General features: G+C 45.9%; 1 protein-coding gene across 2 annotated transcripts; it reads left to right on the top strand.

The window, feature by feature from the left end:
* The first annotated feature begins 606 nt into the window (after positions 1–606).
* On the top strand, positions 607–22,203 carry LOC119395846 (acetylcholinesterase-1). Of its 2 annotated transcripts, none has more exons than XM_037662852.2 (4): positions 607–691; positions 3,684–3,867; positions 15,957–16,958; positions 22,021–22,203. In XM_037662852.2, the coding sequence occupies exons 1-4, from the start codon at positions 676–678 to the stop codon at positions 22,166–22,168; spliced, it is 1,350 nt and encodes a 449-aa protein (XP_037518780.1). In that variant the 5' UTR covers positions 607–675; the 3' UTR covers positions 22,169–22,203. The 2 variants fall into 2 exon arrangements, with proteins under 2 accessions (XP_037518780.1, XP_037518779.1); XM_037662851.2 differs by lacking the exon at positions 607–691 and adding an exon at positions 1,103–2,393.
* The last annotated feature ends 827 nt before the right edge of the window (positions 22,204–23,030 follow it).

The following is a 23,030-nucleotide window of genomic DNA, read 5'->3' as shown; positions in this document are numbered from 1 at the left end:
ACGAGCTCACAGAACTTTACAATTGCAAATTCTATGTTGCTTTTTCTGAATACGATTCTATCGTATCCTGCTAGAAGTCCTTATCGCTGCCTATCTCCAATAAGTTATCGCTTTAGAACTTGAGATTTCCGGCACGAATTCTTGGCGAATATTATTTCATGGCCCCAGTACCAATACCAATGGGGTGAAAGGCAAAGCATTTGAGCACAGGTGGCGACTCGGAACAGCAGAAAAAAAAAAGGCATTGTTTTCTTGAAGCATATGCGAGACAAACGACATTATTTTAAGTGTGCGCCGCTTGACCTGCGCGATTACGTACTTCGGAACTTCCGTGTGTGCCTACCGCTACAACGTGGAGGTAACGGTTACACACAGCAGCTGTGGCAGAATGGCTGTCGCGAAGGACAACTAAAGTAAAAAGATGGAGCCATTCCACTCGGAGTACTGAGCAAATGTAGGTTTACAATATGAGCCGGGATATAATAGCGGACCCCCTATTTCGGTTACCGGTATATAGGCGGCAGTATAATATACCTATAAAGGATGGACAAAGCTGTGTCACCACGTGTCAAATTCGGCGACATTCCTTTGTCCCTGCTGTCGTTGTCACTCGATCAACGTCCTAGATAACGGAGCCTCAGTATTTCTGTGAACGACGTCAATTCCATTCCAAAGATGCCTTGGCAGCCAGGTGAGCGAAAGCATATATATCCTATATCATAGCTCTTTCATTTTCTGTACCTAAAAATCTACGGCTGCTACTCACGATGTGCTGCTCTCGTCACCGTGCGTACTAGCGGTTGTTTCCTGCATATTGGAAAGGCTTCGCTCATCGTATTCATTCTCTGACATTACAAATCTTACCATGCGCGCCAACGCGCTCTCATGTTGCTGTATGTAAGCTACTATATTTCTTTCCTTATTATACGGCTATGTAAAATATTACCACTATGGGTGATAGCACGTGCTATTTAGCCTGAAATGAGCAGACTCGTGGATTAGTTGGTTGCGCATAACTTGTGACGCACCGCGGACCGGCACACATGACCGCGGCGTTGATGAAGCACGGTGCTTTTCTATTCCATTTCGGCTACGTGTATGTTTGCGCCATACTACAACCTGTTTTGCCCACTTTTACTATCTGATATTGTTCAGTTGATTTTTCTTATTTTGCTTCCATCGTCAGGTAGGTAAATGTGTTGCGGAGAGTAAAGTAGACCAGCCGGCATCAAGAATTTCGTTTATGTTCCTTTTCTATGAAATGTATGCCGAACGACACTCCGTACTCACGCCGTCCCGTTTCTCGTGATGTCTGACTGTGTGTCAGCTGTTATCAAGGATGCGGTGAACATCGATGGTAAAAGTTGTGTTTAAATGCAACCACTGGAAAAAAAAAAGATTCTTCATTCCGTGCAGTGTACTTCAGTGGCCTAGACCCAGGAGCTTGCACAAAATGCAACTGTTGACGATCGGCTGTTCGGCAAAGCAACACTTCCGTATTGACCAGTTCATTCGTAGTGACTTTAAACCTCTTAGGTCATCCACATCGCTTAACAACAAAATAACATCGCACTACTTTCATCTGGCGCAGTAAACAAATTCAGATATTTCATTTTTCGAAAACCTTTACGAAGGCTGTGAACATCCGCAACGCGAAAACGAGATGCCTCCATATCCAAATGTTTATTGGCGGACTTTTCACCCCATTGAAAAATCCCGGGAAACGCTGCTTTGAACCGCAGAAGGAAAATTCATTGGCAATACATAATTAAACCAAACGCGTTGACTGCAGCTGTGTTTTGCGCATTTAGGTAGTAGTAGTCGTGGTTATTCGGAATCAAGTAGGGGTATGCATGCATGAGTTTCAGGACAGCGGAACTGGCGAGCTCATAGGCTGTGTCAAGGTCATTAACGGAACTAGGCGGTATGGCAGCTGTGTCCTCCAGATGACGTCACCGTCTAGAGGGCGCCATATGCGGATTTTTTGATTTCATATTGTTCTTTTGCGGCGTATTTTCAGACCTTCCTACGGTCACATACCAATATGACGGCAAGCTGTCGACGCATCGCGTTTTTCGCAATTATTTCCTATCTTTTTACCTTTGGTTTGCAAGTGTTGTTTGCATGGGTGGTTGAGTGCAAACATGAAGCTGTAATCGTCACAGCATCAGTAGGCAAAATACTGGGTGTGAAGCGCTGTTCAGTCGGCAACGACAGCGTTTATGCTTTTACCGGAATACGATACGCCAGGCCTCCTGTTGGTGCACTCCGGTATCGGAAACCCCAGTCGCAGCCTCCGTGGATTGATGACATTTGGGATGCCACGCGGACGCCTCCGGCATGCATTCAGCACAGTGTCTTTACAGCGAGGGATTTGACTTGGATTCCCTATGGTGAACAGCCTCTCTATCTTTATCATTTACTGATTGAAATCTTTCTGTTTCAATCTGCACTGCAGATACATACTTAATAATCTCGGACGTGAAGAAAAATTTTAATTCGGCTTGTTCAAATTGCATGCATTCACTATTACGGTACATCCCGATGTCGCCTGCAACAGCGCAATAGACGACTACGGGAGAATATAAAAATGGAGGGTGTACCCGACATATTCTCCAGTACGTAGCTATCTTCCCTTTGCATTCTCAATATATGTAGTCGAGTTGAAAGAGAAAATTTCACATCCTTAGTATAAGAACCGCTATCTGACATAGCCTATATCGGTCTCATTATTATGGCTATGTATTAGCGATAACCTACCTAGAGAACTGCGTCAGATCTGTTGTCTCTAGGGTACGCGAAAATACAAGCACATTTTTTGGAACACATGGGACTCAGCGAAGTCTCCTAAAGGTTAATTCATTAAAAAAAATGCTCATTGCATTGCAAAATGCGTGATACGCCATGTATTTAATCTCCCAGCAGTTCAGTGACTATGATCGGGAAAATGCCCATTGACCTCAAATTAAGGTTGACAGATTGGACTAAATTGCTTGGTGTAATCTGTGCTCCAAATATAATGGGAAAGTTCATTCACGACTACTGATGGCCTCAGATATTATATTATGTTTATATCCCGCGAACACGTTCTCTGAAGATGTTTATTATACGATGTCGATTTAGCTTGTGTTTGTACAGTCGGAATCACATTTGCCTAGAACGGCCAGCCGGCCGATTCAGGGGCCGTTTTTTTTTTTTTGCAAAAGAATGCAGGGACCGACGCCGTATTGTTACCAAACATACTCATACTACATGCTAAGTCCTTGTGCTGTTTTTCAAGCATACACGGAAGCTTGTAAGTGACGCGAGGTAGCAGCTGCGCACGGCGCCAGCATATACGGCGACGCCCTCGACCGCTCTAGTCAAGTGTGATTCCGACTGTACTCTTCCTAGACCCGATGTTTTCCTTCCTTATTTCCTGCTGCTTTCGCCCTGAATTCGCCCATAATTATGGTGTTGTGGTTTCTCACCTTTCGCAATGCTAATCCTAAGGCAGCGCGCTGAGCAACAGAGGCAGAAGGAGTTGAGCCAGGCAAACGTATCTGAGTGCAGACACTGCGCCATGGCACTAATGAACTTTCACCCATTATTACAGTAAAGCAAGCAAAATAAAATATTATTTCACCAGCCTTACTCTTGTATCCTGCGATAATTCACGTTTTCATCACGCTATAACCATGCAGGTGTGCAGACCAGCGAAGACTGCCTCTACTTGAATATTTGGACGCCGAGTCTGAGTGGAAAACGATCCGTGATCGCTTGGATACACGGAGGACTATTTCGTCATGGCTCTGCCGCCATGCCCCTGGTTGACGGTGGGAATTTAGCTTCTCTCGGGGACGTTGTCGTGGTCACAATCGCCTACAGGTAAGGGAACCGTTAGGACTGAAAGCACTATACTATACCAACAAAAAAGTGCTTACTTTGTACTCCGAGCTCCCATTTACTTTATATTAGAGTGCACCAAATACTTCAACTCACATAAAGCACCTCCCTTCACATTTACCTCTGGCACAGCGATAAAATAATTAATTAAATAATAAATAAATAAATAATTAAAAAATAATTTTTTTGCCACAGCAAGAAAACTTATTGTTTTGCTGTGGCATACAAAGCCCAAAATGCCACTTGGCCACATCTGCCTGCCCGGCCCCCACTTCAAATCAAAAAGGTGCCCCCCCCCCCCCCGAAAAAGATTTCTGCCTACGCCCCTGCTCTGGCGGGCTTTACCACGGTCACTTACATATGTGCAGCTTGTTTATTTTCACGCTGATGACGCGAAGTTATTAAAAGAATGGACCAGTAAGAAGGTACAGGACTTCACGGTACAAGGTATAGGACTTCAGTGATACGCTCAGTCGTTTATGTAGCAGCATTGTGCCTCCCGCTGCAAGAAATGGCCGTTGTGCTCATGCTAAGATAAACAGAGTAAATATAGCTTTGTGGCTCTGAACAACTGTGCGTTTTCATGCACTGTTCTGAACGAAACGGGCATCAAACATCAAGCAAAGTGGTGTAATGTTTTACGGGGCGCTGAATAATACCGACAATTTTATCACATCTCGTGCACTGGCGCCTGGAACAATACTTAGTGCGCTCCTCACCACGCCATCGTTCTGGGGTATCTGCTAGCCCCTAGGACGCTGCTCCTACCATCCAGTAATAGTTCCACTGTGTTCTGCTTTGCATCAAGACGTCGGGTATTTACGCGTACTTCGTAGAGGCTGCAGGCACGCTGCTATTCCTTAGTTAAAAACATTTGTCAAAGACACTGTTGTCAAAGGAGAATGGTGCGCTTAATAATGCGTGCTAGAAATAACACTGTTTCGGGATACAACATATGGTTGCGCATTTCCCCATACCGGCGAGCAAGTCGCTTCGTACATATTTAGACTGGATGGGGCGCGCACACAAAGGGAGACACGAAGGAAACCACACGAACAACACAAGCGCCTGTGTTGTTGGCGTGGTTTCCTTCTTGTGTCCTTGTCTGTGTGCGCGCCCCATCCAGTCCAAATATGAACCAATACCATCTAGACCAATTAGCCGTGCTTTCGCTTCGTACAACGTGCTTGGAGAGCTTGGAGTTCAGTGAACACATCTGCGCAGTCCTTTATAAGGGGATGTCGCATCGGTTTGCGCAATGAGCAAAAACGGAGGTTCTGACGCTCTTCTGTAGGTCTAAGTGCAACGCTGCGCTTGCGATCGTCGTAAATTAGCTATTTATGGGAAGGGACGTCATACTGCATGTGCGCATTCTATTGGAGATCCGGGTGAGCGAATTCCATAACCATCGCATCTGCTGCGTAAATCTGTTGCCAGCCAAGCCTTGTTTGATTTTGCCAGAGCAGCGGATAGAAAAACAAAATTATTGCCGTGGTTGAACGCGCTGAAACCAAGCTTGTCAACGATAGCTCGGTTTTAAGAGCGGAGCTTAGGGATGGTAAAATCGATGAACGATTAATTGATTAATCGATTAAATGTCCACAATTAATCGATTAATCATAATCGATTTGTGCCTTTCGATTATTCAAATTAATCGATTAAAACTATTGAATTAATCGATTACGGCATCCCCCACTCCCGCCCCCAACCTCGCCCCTTGGCCGGAGCGCATGACTGCGAGGCGCGCTATCCTGAGACGCAGACGCTGAACGCTATCCACGCTGAACGCTATCCTTAGACGCAGGAAGTTGCAAAGCCGATTGCAACTACTTTTTCTGGTTCTATTTGGGATGCCGTCGATCGCGCACTTCTACACAATTGCGTTGCACTGGAGTACGATCCGTTGAACTAAATGCCTTCTCAGTTCAAGACATACTATAGTAGCCCTGTAGTCGATCGTCGCACCAATCCGAACCCACTTGAGACTTGGCACAGCATACGAACTGGCCTAGATCATGTGTTTGACATTGCGATGGAGTATTTGCCAATTCCTGCAACGTCAGTAGCATCCGAGCGCTTTTTTTCGCATGCTGGATGTGTGGCGACCCAAAGGAGGTGTCGGTTGTTGCCCGAGCATCTCGGGCAACTGACATTTCTTCGCTCAGTAGAAAAAAGCATGTGGTTCGGAGCAGCAACACCATGAAACAAAACAAAAGGGGACTGTTGAGAAAGTTAGCAGCACGGCGATTCGCCAACTTTCAAACGAGAAGTTTATTCTTTTCTGTAAATTTCATACGTGCCAGCGCATCGTCTTGTAGCTTATTTTGTTCGTGTTTGTTTTTTGCCGCGCTGTTTCATCGTGTTGCCGCATAAACGCATGTCTGCTTACATTTGGTAAACGAGTAGTTTTCGTCACCTGTAGTGTCAATCGCAACTTTCTTTCTATTTTATTCAACCCTGAGATTTTACTCGTTTCTTGTGTAAGTGTGGCATTGTAATATGCGCTGCTTATTTACTCACTGGTTCTTAGTGCCGTTCTGTTTTACTCTTCAGCAAATAAAATATTGTTTACCAATGAAACAGAGAGAGAAAATGTATTATAAGGCAGAGAGGGTGGCCTGAGCTAGTACGCCCCTGCCTGCTACTCTGCACAGGGGAAAACGCAACGGGGCAAAAAGAGTGATGAAGTACGATGATGGGGAGATGATTAGGTAATCCGAATATACATAATAAGACACGTTTGCTAGCGTAAAGAGGACAACGACGCTAGTAAGCATCTTTTATTTGCTGTATACCAACTAGCCCAACTGTCCGTCTTATAGGGTATATATACCGTTTTCATAATTGTTGAGCTAACTTTCCTACGATGCAGTTAGCCCAATTAATGGCAGCTAGTCACTGCTTCAAACAGAGTGTTCAAGCGTGGTTTGCTTGCGCTGGGACGCGGAAAGTGTAAACTCGGCTCTCTTGACACGAACACGCATAATAGACAAACGCCAGCACGTGCAACTACCGCCTCGTCTTCTCTTGAAGCACGAAAGTTGCTGCCATTAGTTGAGAGAAAATGTAGTGCGGGAATGCGCACTCGCAAATTGTGAAAAGGCCCTTATAGGCCATTTATGTAATCCGCAACTTTACGCGTCGGTTTACCGAACGTCTAGCATCCAGTGCATTAGTATTGAAGAAGTGACCTTGTAGCACTTAGTAATACTGTATGGTCGCATACTTAGGGAGAAATACAGCTTTCAGCTAGAGGCCCCCATCTTCTGCTTTGACAAGAAAGGACAGTCGCGCAATTTATGATGTAATGTCTGGTACACTAGATCGCGCTCACAGTTCAGGATGTAAGCACTATTGAAAAGGTGTGAGTGGCGCCGTGTTACGGCAAAGATCAGGTGAAACCTGCGGAGTATACTGGCGCAGCTGCTGTTTTTTCTAGCCGGGAGGCAGAAACTCATGTCACTCTATTTCCCGCAATATTAATTAGAACTTACAGACAATAATGCCAAGGAAAGTATAGAGGATGTTATTTGTAATAATTGGGATGTCAATGTGAAGAAAGTAAAGTGGACGAAAAGATAACTTGCCGCCGGCAGGGACCGAACTTGCCACCGTCGAATAACGCGTCCGATGCTCTACCACTGAGCTACGGCGGCGGTCATACCCCGTCCACTTCATAGGGTACACATGTGCATTTAAACCTAGGAGTGTTAGTCAGCGCCGATCACAGCCATGGCGGCGAGTGTGGAACACTCTTTCTCTTCCTTTTGGCGTCACGTAGCAAGTGACCTTTTTTACGAGCTGGCAGCTGACCAATAATCCCTCGCATACTACCTGAAGGCACCAAGTCTGCCAGAACGAGGCCCTCGCATGTGCATGAGGGAAAGAAGGTGACTTTTAAGGGCTCGTTTTTTCTTTGTCATACACCCTTAACCTCCCCTATACTTTCCTTCGCATTATTGTCTGTTAGTTCTAATTAATATTGTGTCTAACAAAGAAGAACGAGCCCCTTTTTAGGGGCTCGTTCTTCTTTGTTAGAATTCGAAGGTCGCAGGTTCGGTCCCTTCCGCCGACAAGTTATCTTTCCGTCCACTTCACTTTCTTCAGATTTATATCGCTATTATTACAAATAACACCCCCTATACTTTTTCTTGGCAATATTGTCTCTTAGTTCTAATTAATATTGTGTCTAACAAAGAAAAACGAGCCCCTAAATGTCATCTTCTTTCCTTCTATTTCCCGCAGTTGCCTGTACGGATGGTCTGCTTGAGGCCAGTATATTTCTTTGTAATCTCTGCATAGGTGACCTCAAGAAAAAGATCGCGTCAGTCCGCAATTATAGTATTATGTAGGGCTTCCCCAATATCCAACCGACAAACCGAGAACAGATGACTTGCTTACTAGAGCGAGTGTCTTATTTAATTTCTCCTCGTCTCCTCTTTTACCTTTCTCGGGATTTCCTCACCCTCCGCCACACTGCATGTTTCAACTGCGACTTTCCAACCAGTGTGGTCCCCGAACGCGCCTCCTGTTTCGATGTGCTCGAGTAGGCAGGCTTCGAGAAAATGCGACCTGCTGCCGAATAGTCCAGGGATGATGGCCACAAATGCTTGAATCCGCGACATCAACCAACGACGACGGGTCCCTTGTGTCCAGTGTGCGAAAGTGTGAATTTTCGCACACTGCACGCAAGGGGCCCGTCGTCGACACTTTCGAAAGGGGGAATTTTGGATCGCCAGCGCGTCTAATGAAAAGATTTGGGCCCATATTAAACACGAACGATGCCTCTCAAACAAAGAGATATCGGTTTTAAAGCACCCATTAAAAATGTCGATTAATCGATTAATCGATTAAAAGATTCCACCGAAAGCAATTAATCGATTAAAGGCTAAATCGATTAACGATTAATCGATTAAAAATTTTAATCGACCATCCCTAGCGGAGCTGTTTAAAAGAACCCTGCAACACTTTTCCAAGTAGCCATGGAATGGCTTCACTAAAGCAACTTATTGCCTCACGAATCGAACACCGCGAAAAATTTTAGAATACGTACGATTTGTCGCACGCTGTAATTGCTTTCTGTCTTTTGTCGCCCCGACGAAAGCGCTGAAAGCTAAGCAGGGGAGGGGGATGGCATGGGGAAAGAAGGTACGTCACGCGCGCCTCCTGACCTTGAGCACATTTTCTTTTACTTTTCTTCGAACGCGTGGCGTACTATCAGTGCGATCACGCACACGCGCGCGCGCGCACTGCGCGCGCGGGCGATTGCCGGCTCCTCGCGGCGGTCGCAGTAACTACCGAGCGCGCCATGTTCAAATCAGCCAGTGGCGTGGAACGTGTCTGTGACGCGTAGGCATCATTTTTTGTAAAGAAGAGGTAGTGCTTTTAGCTGACTTTGCGAATTTATTGTAAATCCCAGGCCGCGTGCTGCGCTATAATGTTTGGCTCGCGTGTTCTCGGGAGCCTCAACTACCGATCGGCAGCGTTTTCTGACCATGCTGAAAATGTGTTGCACAGTCCCTTTAAAGGGACACTAAAGGCAAATATTAAGTCGGCGTTGATTGTTGAAATAGCGGTCCAGAAACCTCGTAGTACTACCTTTGTCCAAAGAAGTGCTTATTTTGAAATGAAATCACGTTTCAGTAGTCCGAATCGCGTTAGCGCACTTCAGATCACCCGCATGAAAACGGTCTTTCTGACGTCACTGTTGCCGTGCCCAACGTTGCCCGCCTTTACTGCGCGGTGGCGTGTACTGTTGGCGTGCACCATTCGGGCATCCGGCAACATCACATGCATGCGGCATTTTGTCGAACTTTCTGTCAGAGCGACTTTCACGAGCGTGCAAAACACACGCGGCAGTACGTGATACCGAAACTATCACTGAGACGCGACCGCGTGAGCGAGGCCGGGCGCCGGGCGAAGCGCAGTTCAGCGAAAACGGAAAATTTGAACCACGCGCGCCGATCCCCATAGCAACGCCAAAGAGGTCCTTTTTTCCATGAATCAAACAGAAACGAACAAGCAGCATTTTATTACGTCTCTTGATGCACGGAAGGTTCTTTTTTTATTGCAGCTAGCTTTATTACGAGTGAATAATTGTAGTCGGATGCTCTCACGTCATCGGGATCATTTCCAAAATGGCCCACTTGTGGCGCAGGTCGTGGGATACATTTAGCTTAATTTCTAGGTAAGTAGGGCACTGCTGTTGATAATATTGCCGCTTTAGACGTTGTCATACATTGAGCTTCAACTCTGACATAAATTGTTATTTGCTTTTAGTGTGCCCTTTAAGCTCGAGGTTCGGCGCTGGATCGTTCATAGAAACTCGCGCTGCCCTGCAACCACTTGGCCCAGTTGAGCCTGGCTTCATCGAGTGCGCCGCCTGGCAAGCGTCGGAGGAAGGAAATGAAGGAGACAGGGGAACAGCACTGAAGAGTAGGAGCAGAAGAATAAATAAAACAAAAACTCACAGGGCTCCTTATGCATTCGGCTAAGACGATCTGAAAGGCGAAAGCCACCCTCTTTATTTCTTTTCACTCGGTGTAGTTGGTGATCCTCCCACCCACACCCCCCTCCGAAAGCTTTCTACGCCTAACGTGGTTTTGCACTGCCTCCAGGATCGGAGGCATAGAAAGGCTTCTGCGCCTCCCCTCCTCCTCCCGTCCCCTGGTTTTGCTCTACCTCCTTGATCGGCCAACGTTTGAGCAAGCGACGATGCCATGTGGTAACGTCATGATGACGTCATAGGGACGTCCTCACGACGTCAAAAATTTTGGCGATCTGTGACGTAATATGGTGGCGTCAACACGTGCTAATTTTTACAGCGAATTAAAGCTCTTAACATCATTTCAGCGGCCGTCTTTGGCGCCGTAGATGTCCGCCGCCGCCGCCGGTGTCCGTAACCACTATCGCGCGAAATAAAAAAAAAAACGAAATAATTATTTCGTTTTTTTTTTATTTCGCTCGATTTTTTTAGGATGGAACGGGGTTCTAACCTGGGCCCTCAGCGTGGGAGCCCAGTATTCTACCTTACAGCCATGCCGGTGCTAGAAACTGCTTCGCAAAAAGACACTATACAGGCTTCAGATCGGGAAGGAACCACGTTAACATATGCAATGTAGCGTGGTAGACGAGTAAAATAACAACCAGGCGTCACACAACGCGAATTCTGTAACCAGGCGTCACACAATGCGAATTTTGCAACGAGTAGGTTGTTGAATGCTTCGAACCCATTACAAAGTCGTCCGCCATAATTCTTCATCGTCATCAGGCAGAGCATGAACAATGTGCGCATAATGCCTTACATGTGTTTAGCGGGTACCATGGCTCTCCGTAGGATGAAGAAAAATGGCATGTGGCTACTTCCCTACTTCACAAAAATTACAATGATTTGTAGAGTAATGGGTTCCTCGCAAGTGCCAAGGAAGCCCATGATCCATTTCCTCAGGGTCTCAATGAAGTTCTCCCCCCCCCCCCCGCCGTCTCTCTCCCACGTCAACGAATGTTATACAGCATGACGGGAGAGGGAAATAGCTACGGGGCGTCACTCTATGCGAATTACGTAACTCGTGGGCCGTTTACAGCTTCCAACCCATTACAAAGGGTTGGAAGCTGGCGGCCACAGCCGCCATCTTTTGGTGGGCACGGCTTCACTCTTGCGCAAAAATCGCCGCTCCAGCAATTTTTTTTAACCTCCTTGGCCCCGACCAACAACGAGTCGATCGCGTGGAGCTGACACCTGTGCACCAGAGGGCCAGCCGTCGTCTTCGAGGTGACTCGCCTGAGTTCAGTCCTCTACACTTCACGCCAAGGGGAACTCAGACGACGGACGCCACCGCTATGACTAGTCAGGCAACACCGTCACAAGTGGTCGTCAATCAACCTCACAAGCCGCCAGTATTCCATGGCGACTCGTTCGAAGACGTGGAGGACTGGTTGGACCTCTTCGAGAGAGTGGCGAACTTGAATGGATGGGCGCGTTATTTGAATGCGGCTAAGATGACGCGGCAGTATGGTATAACAAGGAGCTGGGAAAGGGAAGTGAGAGTGAATAGGGTGGAAAGGAGGGAGAGGGTAAAACATAGCATGCCTTATATTGCAAGGGGTGGGAAAGGGAAATGAGGGCGAGGAGAAGGGGAAGGCCCCGAGCTCCGCTGTTTCCACAGCCTTCGCAGCAGTAGTGCTTAGCTGCGCCCCCCCCCCCCCCCACTTTTTTTGCTAACTTTGGGAAAGGACGAGACCACTGGTTTGCAGAGATTATCTTTATCACATGTGAGGGTTTAGACAAGGTCGACGAGAAGTCTACACGAGTTGACTACATGCCGTGACATTGGAGCCAACGTGTTGCACCAGAAGACAACAACACAGACTCACTCTGACGCCTAAACGCAGTGGCGATGGCGGCAGGAAACACTCACCTTCAGCCGCTCTTCGTTTCCGCGAACGAGTCGCACTAGTGTTTGGCAGAAGGTCTCTCGCCGGCATTGATCTTGGTTGAGCTTTACCGGGTGAAGTACAGCTATCGCTCTAAAAGTCTGTAAAGCATTATTACGCGCGTTGCTTCCCGTAAATAATATGCGGAAAGTGCGACGTGTAATTCTGTCGTTTTCTTTATGCCAGCCAGTAAGACAAAGAACAGAGCGCTATTAAGTGCCGTGAATGTATAAACATGAAAGCCGATAGCGGCGCAGATGGTTGCATGGCTGCGTAATTTTTTGCCAGGTAATTTAATTAGGGTAAGCGAACCTATACAATTTCGTAGTTTTGTTTCAGCATAACTCGCTTCAGCGACCTCGATGTGCAGGCCTCCTTGACTTTCGATAATTAAGATTGATCCGGTATTAAATGTAGAACCATTTCCTCCTTTATCGGGTATCACAAATAGACACGCTTGTCACTAGCCGAACATGCTTTCGCACCAAGATGGTTAGCGACATCAGTTCGCGGAATTAGCCGCGTTGCATTCAGCATTCAGCTCCGGCTTTTCAGTTAGATTACGGGTGAGTGGCGGCACACGTCTTTATAAAAACCAATTTTGCATAAAGCAGTAGTCAGTATTGCTTTCTTTCGTATCATTGTTAGACACAATAATAATGAGAACTAACAGACAATAAAGCCAGGGAAATTATTGGGGATGTTATTTGCAGTAATTATGATGTAGATGTGAGGAAAGCAAAGTGGACGAAAAGATAACTTGCCGCCTGCAGGGTCCGTACCTGCAACCTTCGAATAACGGCCTTTTTCCCTTTCGCCGAAATGGCGGCTGAAAATTCCCCGAAAAAAGGCACACAACATCACTGCCTAGCATGGCATTGCCATGCATAGTTTAGTATACCAAGGGTGTGAGAAAGGGAAGTGGGGGCGAGGAGGAGTGAAAGGTGGAGGGGAGAAGGTAAAGAATGTCATAGCGGTGTATTCGCCGCGAGATCGGGCTACAGGTGGCAGCACCGTCGCCGCGCTAGTGTGGAGAGGCGGTTATCGGCGCGTACACAAACGCACACAACAGCGCTTCGTTGTGAGCAATTTGGCCCGATTTCCCGCAAAGAAAATGCGTTGACTGCAGCTTTCTGGTAATATGTGCGCCCTTCATACCCGAAATGATGCACGAAGCGCACCGAACGTTACTATTACTTGTGAGAGAAGCGCATTCTGCCATCGAACGGGTTGCTCGCCTTCGGCAACAGTCGGCGTTTTCGCAATGGATGACCTTTTCTTGTTGCTTTATATGTACGTGTTTAGCTTCCGTTCCACCTACTACGCACTGCTGATAGCGCGAATGAATTAAGTATTTACTCCTTTATCATCTAGCTACCCCCCAACAAAAAGAAAGCCCGTATTCCTGCACGATGAGTTCAAACAGCACTTTATGTCAAATATTCATCCGAATTTATTACTCAATTCTCCATGAAATGTAGGACAGTTTGATAGGTTTACTGGGGAAAGCTACGTAGCTGACAGCGTCTCCGTAGCGCTGCTTGGGCGCTACGGAGACGTTTAACACGTACACGCTTGTTTTTATTCCGGTAACAGTACGCAAAGACATCTGTACAGCACAGAACTTTCTTCGATTGATTACTTGCATGACAGTAATGGAACAAAAGCCCGGTTACTTCACGGGATCAAAGTACGTTCTTTGACGCGAATAATGTCCGCTGCCTTCCGTCAATCTATAACAACGCAACACAAACGATCAAGATAATGTAAAGAAAAAAAGATGTGGCTTCGCGTGAAATTACTACGACATAAATGTAAAGTACGCGGTTTGGATTAATTTTGACCATCAGGGTTCTTTAACGCGTACTTTAATCTAAGTACACGGGTGTTTTTGTGTAAATTTCGCCACAAGTTAAAATTGTGCGAGGCAACTCAGTTTTGCGATTTTCGTATCATTCCATTTTCTGTTCTTTTTAGTGGACAGTTTAAGTACCGAAGTGTCCGGCGTGACTTGAGAGAAATATTTCTGTGTAGTGGGACCAGGACCATACACAACTAAATTTCGTCGCGTAACCTATAAACGACAGTCCCGAAGTTATACACCTAACCACAACGCGTAAGTGCATGAGAGCCTTTCTTTTTTACCACCGAGCTACTAAAAGGCTATATTCACATGAGTTTTAATACTTCTCATCTTTAGGATACTGATATGACTCTCGTGAACGGAGGGTACGACGACCACACACAGCACTCTCGACAAGTGCACTCATTGATCTTATTACAGTGCATATACAGCCGATCCACGCCAAATGCTTCTTTGCATCGTGCTAGGCATACGTTCGTGCGGTTAAAGTTGCCCTAACGCAACGGAACAAACCGCCTTTTGAGGACCTGCATGACGTACACGCACATGCAAACACAACGTGGCTAGCAGACGACGCATGGAGCAATCCACACTAGGTGCGGTTCAGCGAGAAGCCGCCAGGTGGCGACTCCGCTCGATCTCGTGGCCAATAGTATTGCATAGCAAGGGGGCGGTAGTGGGGAGTAAGGGTGAGGAGCTGTGTGAAGTTGTGGAGCAGCGGAGAGGGTAACGCATAGCATATTCTTGTATGGTATAGACTGTGTTACGTAAGGCATGTGGGCGCCGCCATAATGTGCTGTTAAACGAATGTTTTCTTATTTTTGTGTATCTGACGCGAACTGAGAAAGTCAGGAAACGCCGAATGCACCAACCCAACAGTTTTCATGTGTATACGCCCACCGTAACACTGTTCGCTTAGTTGTTCAAGATAAAACACGGCAAGGTTAACAGCCCAGCGTGGCGGCACCGAAACCCGTCCGTAAGATAGTCTATAGCACAGCAGGGTGGGAACGAGAAGGGAGGGTGAGGAGGAAAGAAAGGAGGAGGGGAAGATCACCAGCACCGGACTTTCCTCAGTCTTTGCACCACTAATGCGTAGTTGCCCCACTTTTTTTTCCGCAGTCCTGGATCTTTTCTAGCATACGTATACACACAAATTTCACAAAAGGAGATGTCGAAATCACCTATTGACTAGCGCTCTTGCTAAACTGAGACCGCGGGTAATGTAATATTGGTTTAGACTTCTGCACTAAAATCCGTATAAGTCAACGAGGCTAGTTGGCAACGAGGTCACTTGGCTGTGTGCTCCAGTACACGAAATGACACATTAAAGAATTTCTTAAAGCCAATCTCCCCGCTGTACAGGAACCTTCAACGTCACCTGTGCCAAATTCGATAATAGCAACCTTGAAACGCACAAACAGCGCGTGCGTTTTGATTGTGTTGTATTATTTTTCAAAATAACTTTATGGCGACAATTACGCAGTGTTTGGTCAATACAAGCGTTTAGGTTTCAGGAAGGCACCACCATTAAAAAATAACAATCGGGAAAAGACGTTGCAGAGGTCCAGCTGAGCATACGCGGAGTTCCGAATTTAGCTGGGGTATTTGGTCCAAAGAGGCGCCGCCTCCATGCTTTGAATAACGGGAATATTACGACCTTTGCGAAAACTGCAAACGCCTTCGTAAGGTAACACCATTATAGCAGTGTGCTCGTTAGTCAGAACTGTACATGTGCTTACGTTGCCTTATTTGCATGCTTTGAAACGTGCAGATTGGGATCGTTCGGATTCTTGTACGGCGGCACGGAAGGTGCTCCCGGAAACCAAGGCCTACACGACCAACTCATGGCGCTTAAATGGATTCAGGACAACATCTCTTCTTTTGGAGGTGACCCAGCGGAAGTCACATTGTCCGGATTTAGTGCGGGTGGCATTTCAATCGGATTCTTCCTGACAGCTCCAGGGACAAGCGCTTTGTTCAAACGAGCCATCGTCCAAAGTGGCCCCGTGACGCCGAAACGCGTGTCAATTCACAAGGATGCCGCTCTTGTTCAGTCGGGCAAGTTCGCGAGGATTTTCGGTTGTCACAACGAAAGTTCCGTCGTCAAAAAGGCAGGAAGTATCGTCTCCTGCATGCGGAATATCGACGCGAATTTGATTGGACCGCTGGAACAGAATTTCATAGACAACGGCGGCACGTTTACGCCAGTTTCTGGCGACGGCCTCTTGCCGACCCATTCACAGCTGGCTAGATTCACGGGTGACAGGCAAGTAATGATTGGATACGTCGCTAACGAAGGAAGCGTAAGCCTGTACGCACAGTTTGCAGACGTTTTTTCTAGGACGCTGCCTCCGAGAAACGTAAGCAAGGCTGAAGTGCTGTACCATCTGGGCGCTCTACACAAAGAGCTGTCACTTTCACAACTGCTGACGCTTCGTAAACTCTACATGGGGCGACTTACAAATTTCGCCTACAAGAAACTGACGCAAGCTCTGGTCCAGGAACAGACTGAGGTGCTAGCAAGTTGTCCTTCGATCGAGACGGCACTGAAGCTCGCGGAAGCTATGGAATCGACCAAGGCAGGCCACGCGGTTTATTTTTACGAGCTGGACTACATTTCGGAATGCAGCAAGGCTCTCCCTTGCCTGGGTATGACGCACGGTGACGATATCGCTTTTGTATTTGGAAGGCCTTTCGACAAGAATGGCTGCGCTCGGGACATCCCATTCGCTAAGAAACTCATCGAAATGTGGAGCAACTTCGCGAAAGGAAGGTAAGATTTCATCATCAATTGTAAGGTCGTATGCAGATTATTTTGTTCGCATGGCTGCACCGTCTATCTGGTAACGTCTCTAGTGAAAGCACAGTCCAGGTAAGAAACCCAAGCATTCGGTCTGTTACGAGAATTTAGTTTTTGTAGGCCGCGCTCGAATTAGTTTTCTTTTATCAGACTTCAATCTTTCCGAGATGTCTTTCTCGAGCAAACATAATCGTACTTGTTATCAGAAGCACACTTCTTCTTGCCGAGCACAAATTGCCGACTCACGGTTTTAGCAACAAGTGGAGTGGTAATTAAAAATTAGTGAATATACCTGTGAGTTTACGAGAGGCCTTAAACCACGCATGTACATCATCATCGTCATCATCATCATCAGCCTGTCTACGCCCACTGCAGGGCAAAGGCCTCTCCCATACCTGCAAACTTCTTAATCTCATCTACCCACCTAATTTTCTGTCTCCCCCTCACGCGTTTGCCATCTCTTGGGATCCAGTCAGTTACCCTTAATGACCACCGGTTATCCTGCCGACGTGCTACGTGCCCGGCCCATATCCATTTCTTCTTCTTGATTTCAACTATGATGTCCTTAACCCCCGTTTGTTCCCTGACCCACTCTGCTCTCTTCCTGTCTCTTAAGGTTACACCTATCATTTTCCTTTCCATCGCTCGCTGCGTCGTCCTCAGTTTAAGTTGAACCCTCTTTGTAAGTCTCCAGGTTTCTACTCCGTAGGTAAGTACCGGTAAGATGCAGCAGTTATATACCTTCCTATTGAGGAATAGTGGTAGATTACCATTCATGATTTGATAATGCTTGCCGAATGAGCCCCAACCCATCCTTATTCTTCTAGTTATTTCACTCTCATGGTTCGGCTCCGCGGTTACTACCTGTCCTAAGTAGACGTACTCCTTTACAACTTCCAGTGTCTCGCCACCTATCGCAAAGCGCTGTTCTCTGCCAAGATTGTTCCACATTACTTTAGTTTTATGCATATTAATTTTCATACCTACTCTTCTACTTTCGGTATCCAGTTCAGTAATCATGAGCTGTAATTCGTCTCCCGCGTTACTCATCAATGCAATGTCATCAGCGAATCGTAGGTTACTGAGATACTCTCCATTAACTCTTATCCCTAACTCTTCCCAATCTAGGGCCCTGAAAACCTCCTGTAAACACGCGGTGAATAACATTGGAGAGATCGTGTCTTCCTGCCGTACGCCCTTCTTTATTGGGATTCTGTCGCTTTCTTTATGGAGGAATATAGTGGCTGTGGATCCGCTGTACATTTCTTCCATTATGTTTATATAGGCTTCGTCGATGCCTTGATTCCGCAGTGCCTGCATGGCTGCTGATGTCTCCACCGAATCAAATGCCTTCTCGTAATCTATGAAGGCTATGTATAGGGGTTGGTTGTATTCCGCGCATTTCTCTATCACCTGATTGATAGTATGAATATGGTCTATTGTTGAGAATCCTGTACGAAATCCTGCCTGGTCCCTTGGTTGATTGAACTCTAATGTCGTATTAATTCTGTTAGCAATTACTTTTGTAAATAGCTTGTAGACAACGGACAGTAAACTTATGGGCCTGTAATTTTTCAGATCCTTGACGTCCCCTTTCTTATGGATTAAGATGATGTTGGCATTCTTCCAAGATTCTGGTATCCTCCCCGTCGAGAGGCACTTCGTATACAGGGTGGCCAGTTTCTCTAACATAATCTCTCCACCGTCTTTCAACAGGTCTGATGTTACCTGATCCTCACCAGCTGCTTTGCCTTCAGCGAATCGTAGGTTACTGAGATACTCTCCATTAACTCTTATCCCTAACTCTTCCCAATCTAGGGCCCTGAAAGCCTCCTGTAAACACGCGGTGAATAACATTGGAGAGATCGTGTCTCCCTGCCGTACGCCCTTCTTTATTGGGATTCTGTCGCTTTCTTTATGGAGGAATATAGTGGCTGTGGATCCGCTGTACATTTCTTCCATTATGTTTATATAGGCTTCGTCGATGCCTTGATACCGCAGTGCCTGCATGGCTGCTGATGTCTCCACCGAATCAAATGCCTTCTCGTAATCTATGAAGGCTATGTATAGGGGTTGGTTGTATTCCGCGCATTTCTCTATCACCTGATTGATAGTATGAATATGGTCTATTGTTGAGAATCCTGTACGAAATCCTGCCTGGTCCCTTGGTTGATTGAACTCTAACGTCGTATTAATTCTGTTAGCAATTACTTTTGTAAATAGCTTGTAGACAACGGACAGTAAACTTATGGGCCTGTAATTTTTCAGGTCCTTGACGTCCCCTTTCTTATGGATTAAGATGATGTTGGCATTCTTCGAAGATTCTGGTATCCTCCCCGTCGAGAGGCACTTCGTATACAGGGTGGCCAGTTTCTCTAACATAATCTCTCCACCGTCTTCTTTACTTCTCCTGTCAATACTGGTGCGTTGTCAGATTCCTCTGCGCTATTACTCCTTCTTACGTTATCATCCTGAATGCCTCGGCTGCTGTACAGATCTCTGTAGAACTCTTCCGCTACCTCAAGTATTCTATCCATATTGTTTGTGACCTTGCCTTCCTTGTCCCTTAATGCATACATCTGATTTTTGCCTATGCACAGTATTGTCTTCATAGCTTTGAGGCTTCTTCCGTTCTTTAGAGCATGCTCAATTGTCTCTATATTATACTTTCTTATGTCGGCTACTTTACGCCTATTGATTAACTTCGAAAGCTCCGCCAGCTCTATTTTGTCTGTTCCATTTGAGGCTTTCATAGCTTGACGTTTCTTAATGAGGTTTTTCGTCTCTTGGGATAGCTTACCAGTGTCCTGTCTAACGACTGTACCCCCTACTTCCACTGCACACTAGGGGTGTGCGAATATTCGAAAGTTTCGAATATTCGTCGAATATTACATTCGAAATATTCGTATTCGTTTCGAAAATGGTGTATTCGAAAAGTTTCGAATATTCGATAACTTCGAAAAATTCGAATATGCGATTCGATTATCATGCATAAAATAACTCGTCTTCCACATTTCTGCTGCGTTCGTATAGCTAAAAACGTTGCCGAGAGGAGCGATAAACATCGTAAGTACACGGAGGCACGATCTCTGCCTGCGACGAGCGCCCCAATACGTATGATTTATTGCTGGTGCATCTCCGACGCGCAGCGCTGTTGGCGATCATGTGACCGGACATTTGCAATATTATGCGGCCGTAACGTGCCGCACTACCACTCGTTCACTATGCGGGACCACTTCTGAAGAAAGACAGTGACCCATGTGACTGGTGGTGGACTGTAGGCACCTTCAGATACCCCAGTCTGGCGAAGCTTTGCCCCATGTGCCTACCTATACAAGCCACTTCTGTTCCAAGCGAGCGTGCCTTTTCAGTGGCAGGGGGGGGGGTGTCTCTGTTAAAAGGGAGCGCCTGCTGCCTGATCATGTGGAGCAACTCATATTTCTTCATGATAACATCTAGTCATTACTTTCATTGTGCTGTGATATTTGCTTGCGTTGTGATGTGATTGTGCTAGCCTGGACATTGTGTTCTGGAGATAGCAGTGTATGTTTTGTTGCCAGTCAGGCTGTTAATGTTTTTTTTTTTTTTCAAATAGCTACATGTTAAATAAAATATTGTTACTGTGGAGGCATTTTTCCTTTGATATTCGGTATTCGATTCGATATTCGAAGGTGGATATTCGTATTCGATTCGTATTCGAAAAATTTGATATTCGCACACCCCTACTGCACACTCCTTGATGATACTAGTCAGATTGTCATTCATTGCGTCTACGTTAAGGTCGGTTTCCTCGGTTAAAGCCGCGTGCCTATTCTGAAGTGAAACTCTGAATTCCTGAACTTTCCCTCTCAGAGCTAGTTCATTAATTGGCTTCTTGCGTATCAGTTTCTGCCGTTCCTTCCTCACGTCATGTCCTTAATTTTCCTCACGTCACGCATGTACAAGAAGGAGGTAGATACGCGTGTCTGAGAAGGAATCTCGATACATGTGTATTATAGTCACTTCGTGGAATTCTCTTTAAGTCCCCTAATAAAATCAACAGATTGCCAATCTAGAAGTATTTAAACTAATGTGGAAAACACTTAGAAACGCGACTACAGTTATTTCATTTATATGTTTTGCATCTTGAGCAACAACAGTTGATACAGATAGCCAGGCCTTGTTTTGAAATGTATGAAGCTGACAGATCAAGAAACGATAGTTCTTAATTGCGAAAAGAAAACATGGCATGGGACAAGCGAAAAAGAAGCAATGCCAATCCTGAGACGTGAGTGATTTTTTTTCAACCGTGAACTCACCTACATATACGAAACAAGTTGCCCTCGCGATTATTTCGAGCGTGCGGAAAAGCTTCATGATAAAAAAACGATACACTTGGAATGTGCTCGCGTTGGTGATTGGTAAAACAATGTAATTTGATGCTCGAGTTCGGTCGGAAGAGAAACAAATTTGCGCACCAGCTTAAACGCAATTCATCCCACAATATATAAGTAAGTGTCCTTCCAATTCATATCGCATTTGGCATTGCTGATATGCTCTAGTTAAATTTTTCACACTCGTCGCGCTTTCCTGTCGCTTTCTGAAGTCATTAGTATCCCTCACTTTTGAACTATGCACTTTCTATACACCAAGATCAGTACAATTCGCTCATGACGAGAATACTTCGTTACCGGTCAACCCAACATGAACTGAACGCTTTATGGCTTTCAGATGACGAGGCGAAAACAGCGCACACTTGATGAGGACGGACAGAGGGAACACAAGCATAGTCTCTGACTAACAACCGGAGCTTATTGTGTGTCCCGTCATGTATTGTGTGTGTCCCATCATGTATTTTTTAGATTAAAAAATACATGATGGGACGCACAAGTAAGTAGAGAAGCACTGTAAGAAATGAGCTCTGGACAGTCGCGAGAAGACAATGCTGGCGTTGGTTTCATAACAGCCCAAGAAGTTCATAACCCTACCATTTTGAAGTGTGTGCTATTTAAACAGAAAAAGAAATGAGAATCATCCTGCTTTGTTTATCTTACAGAGTGCCTGTGGTTCCAGGAGGAGGGAAATGGCCCGAGTTCAGGAAACATTCGCCGATGCTGTTAAAGATTACGGGTGCTAAAGCCGTGCCTTCCAAGTTTAGGTATTTTGGCCGATGTCATAAGCTGAAAAAACTCGATTTGTACTGAGAGTACCGAAGGGAAATTAAATTGTTCGTGTACACAGAAAATATGGGCTCATGAGTTGAACCACCTCTAATGTATAACCTGTGACTTTCAGTTATCATGGATATGTATGTTCCCAGAACGTCCTTTTGGATTTATTCAGCAGTCGACCAATTAACTTCTCGCGAGAGCCTTTCTTGCCGTTTTGCACTCCTCTTGTTGGCTCTGTGGCTTCGTTCCATGCAATCATATCAGAGCACGAAGTTATCATCATCATAAAAGCACATTACGAGTCAACTCATTTCAAAGTCCTATTAACGCATTTATGCAGTGACAACATTGTAAGAGCTTAACCGGCCCCTTTTGTCGCGTGGTTTCCAAGAAAATGCGTTTCAATTTTCACGGAGCTTAGAGCCAGATCCAAAACCGTAGAGGTGGCTGTAGAGTGAGCTGCAGTCACTTATAGCTTGAAACGACCAGTGAGCTATTGGGTCTTTCCTACAGTGCATTCATCAGGCAATTTCTTTTCAGTGCGCTTAAAGTTGACAGTTGACTGAAATGAAGGAGATGGGATAGGACGCACTCGCGTCGCCCCAATGTTGTTCACTTTCCTTACAAGAACGGGTTTCCTTCAAGGAAATAATATTCAGCCAGGTCAAAATGGCCACCTTGATGCATTGGTATTCTGACAGACTGGTGCGCAGATTAGCTATTCCTAAAATTGTCACGCTCGCCATGCTAGTCAAGTGTCCAACGTGTAGCCATGATAGAGTGAGTAAGCGCGGCTTGACAGGGGCGTAGAAAAAACACACACACACACACCGCTGTTTTCTTTCTACGTCCCTGTCGAGTCACTCTAACACTATCACGGATGCTAACCAACTAG

Source organism: Rhipicephalus sanguineus, chromosome 6 (assembly GCF_013339695.2).
Source record: "Rhipicephalus sanguineus isolate Rsan-2018 chromosome 6, BIME_Rsan_1.4, whole genome shotgun sequence".
Classification (NCBI taxonomy): Eukaryota; Metazoa; Arthropoda; class Arachnida; order Ixodida; family Ixodidae; genus Rhipicephalus; species Rhipicephalus sanguineus.
This window is presented reverse-complemented; position numbering and strand designations above follow the sequence as displayed.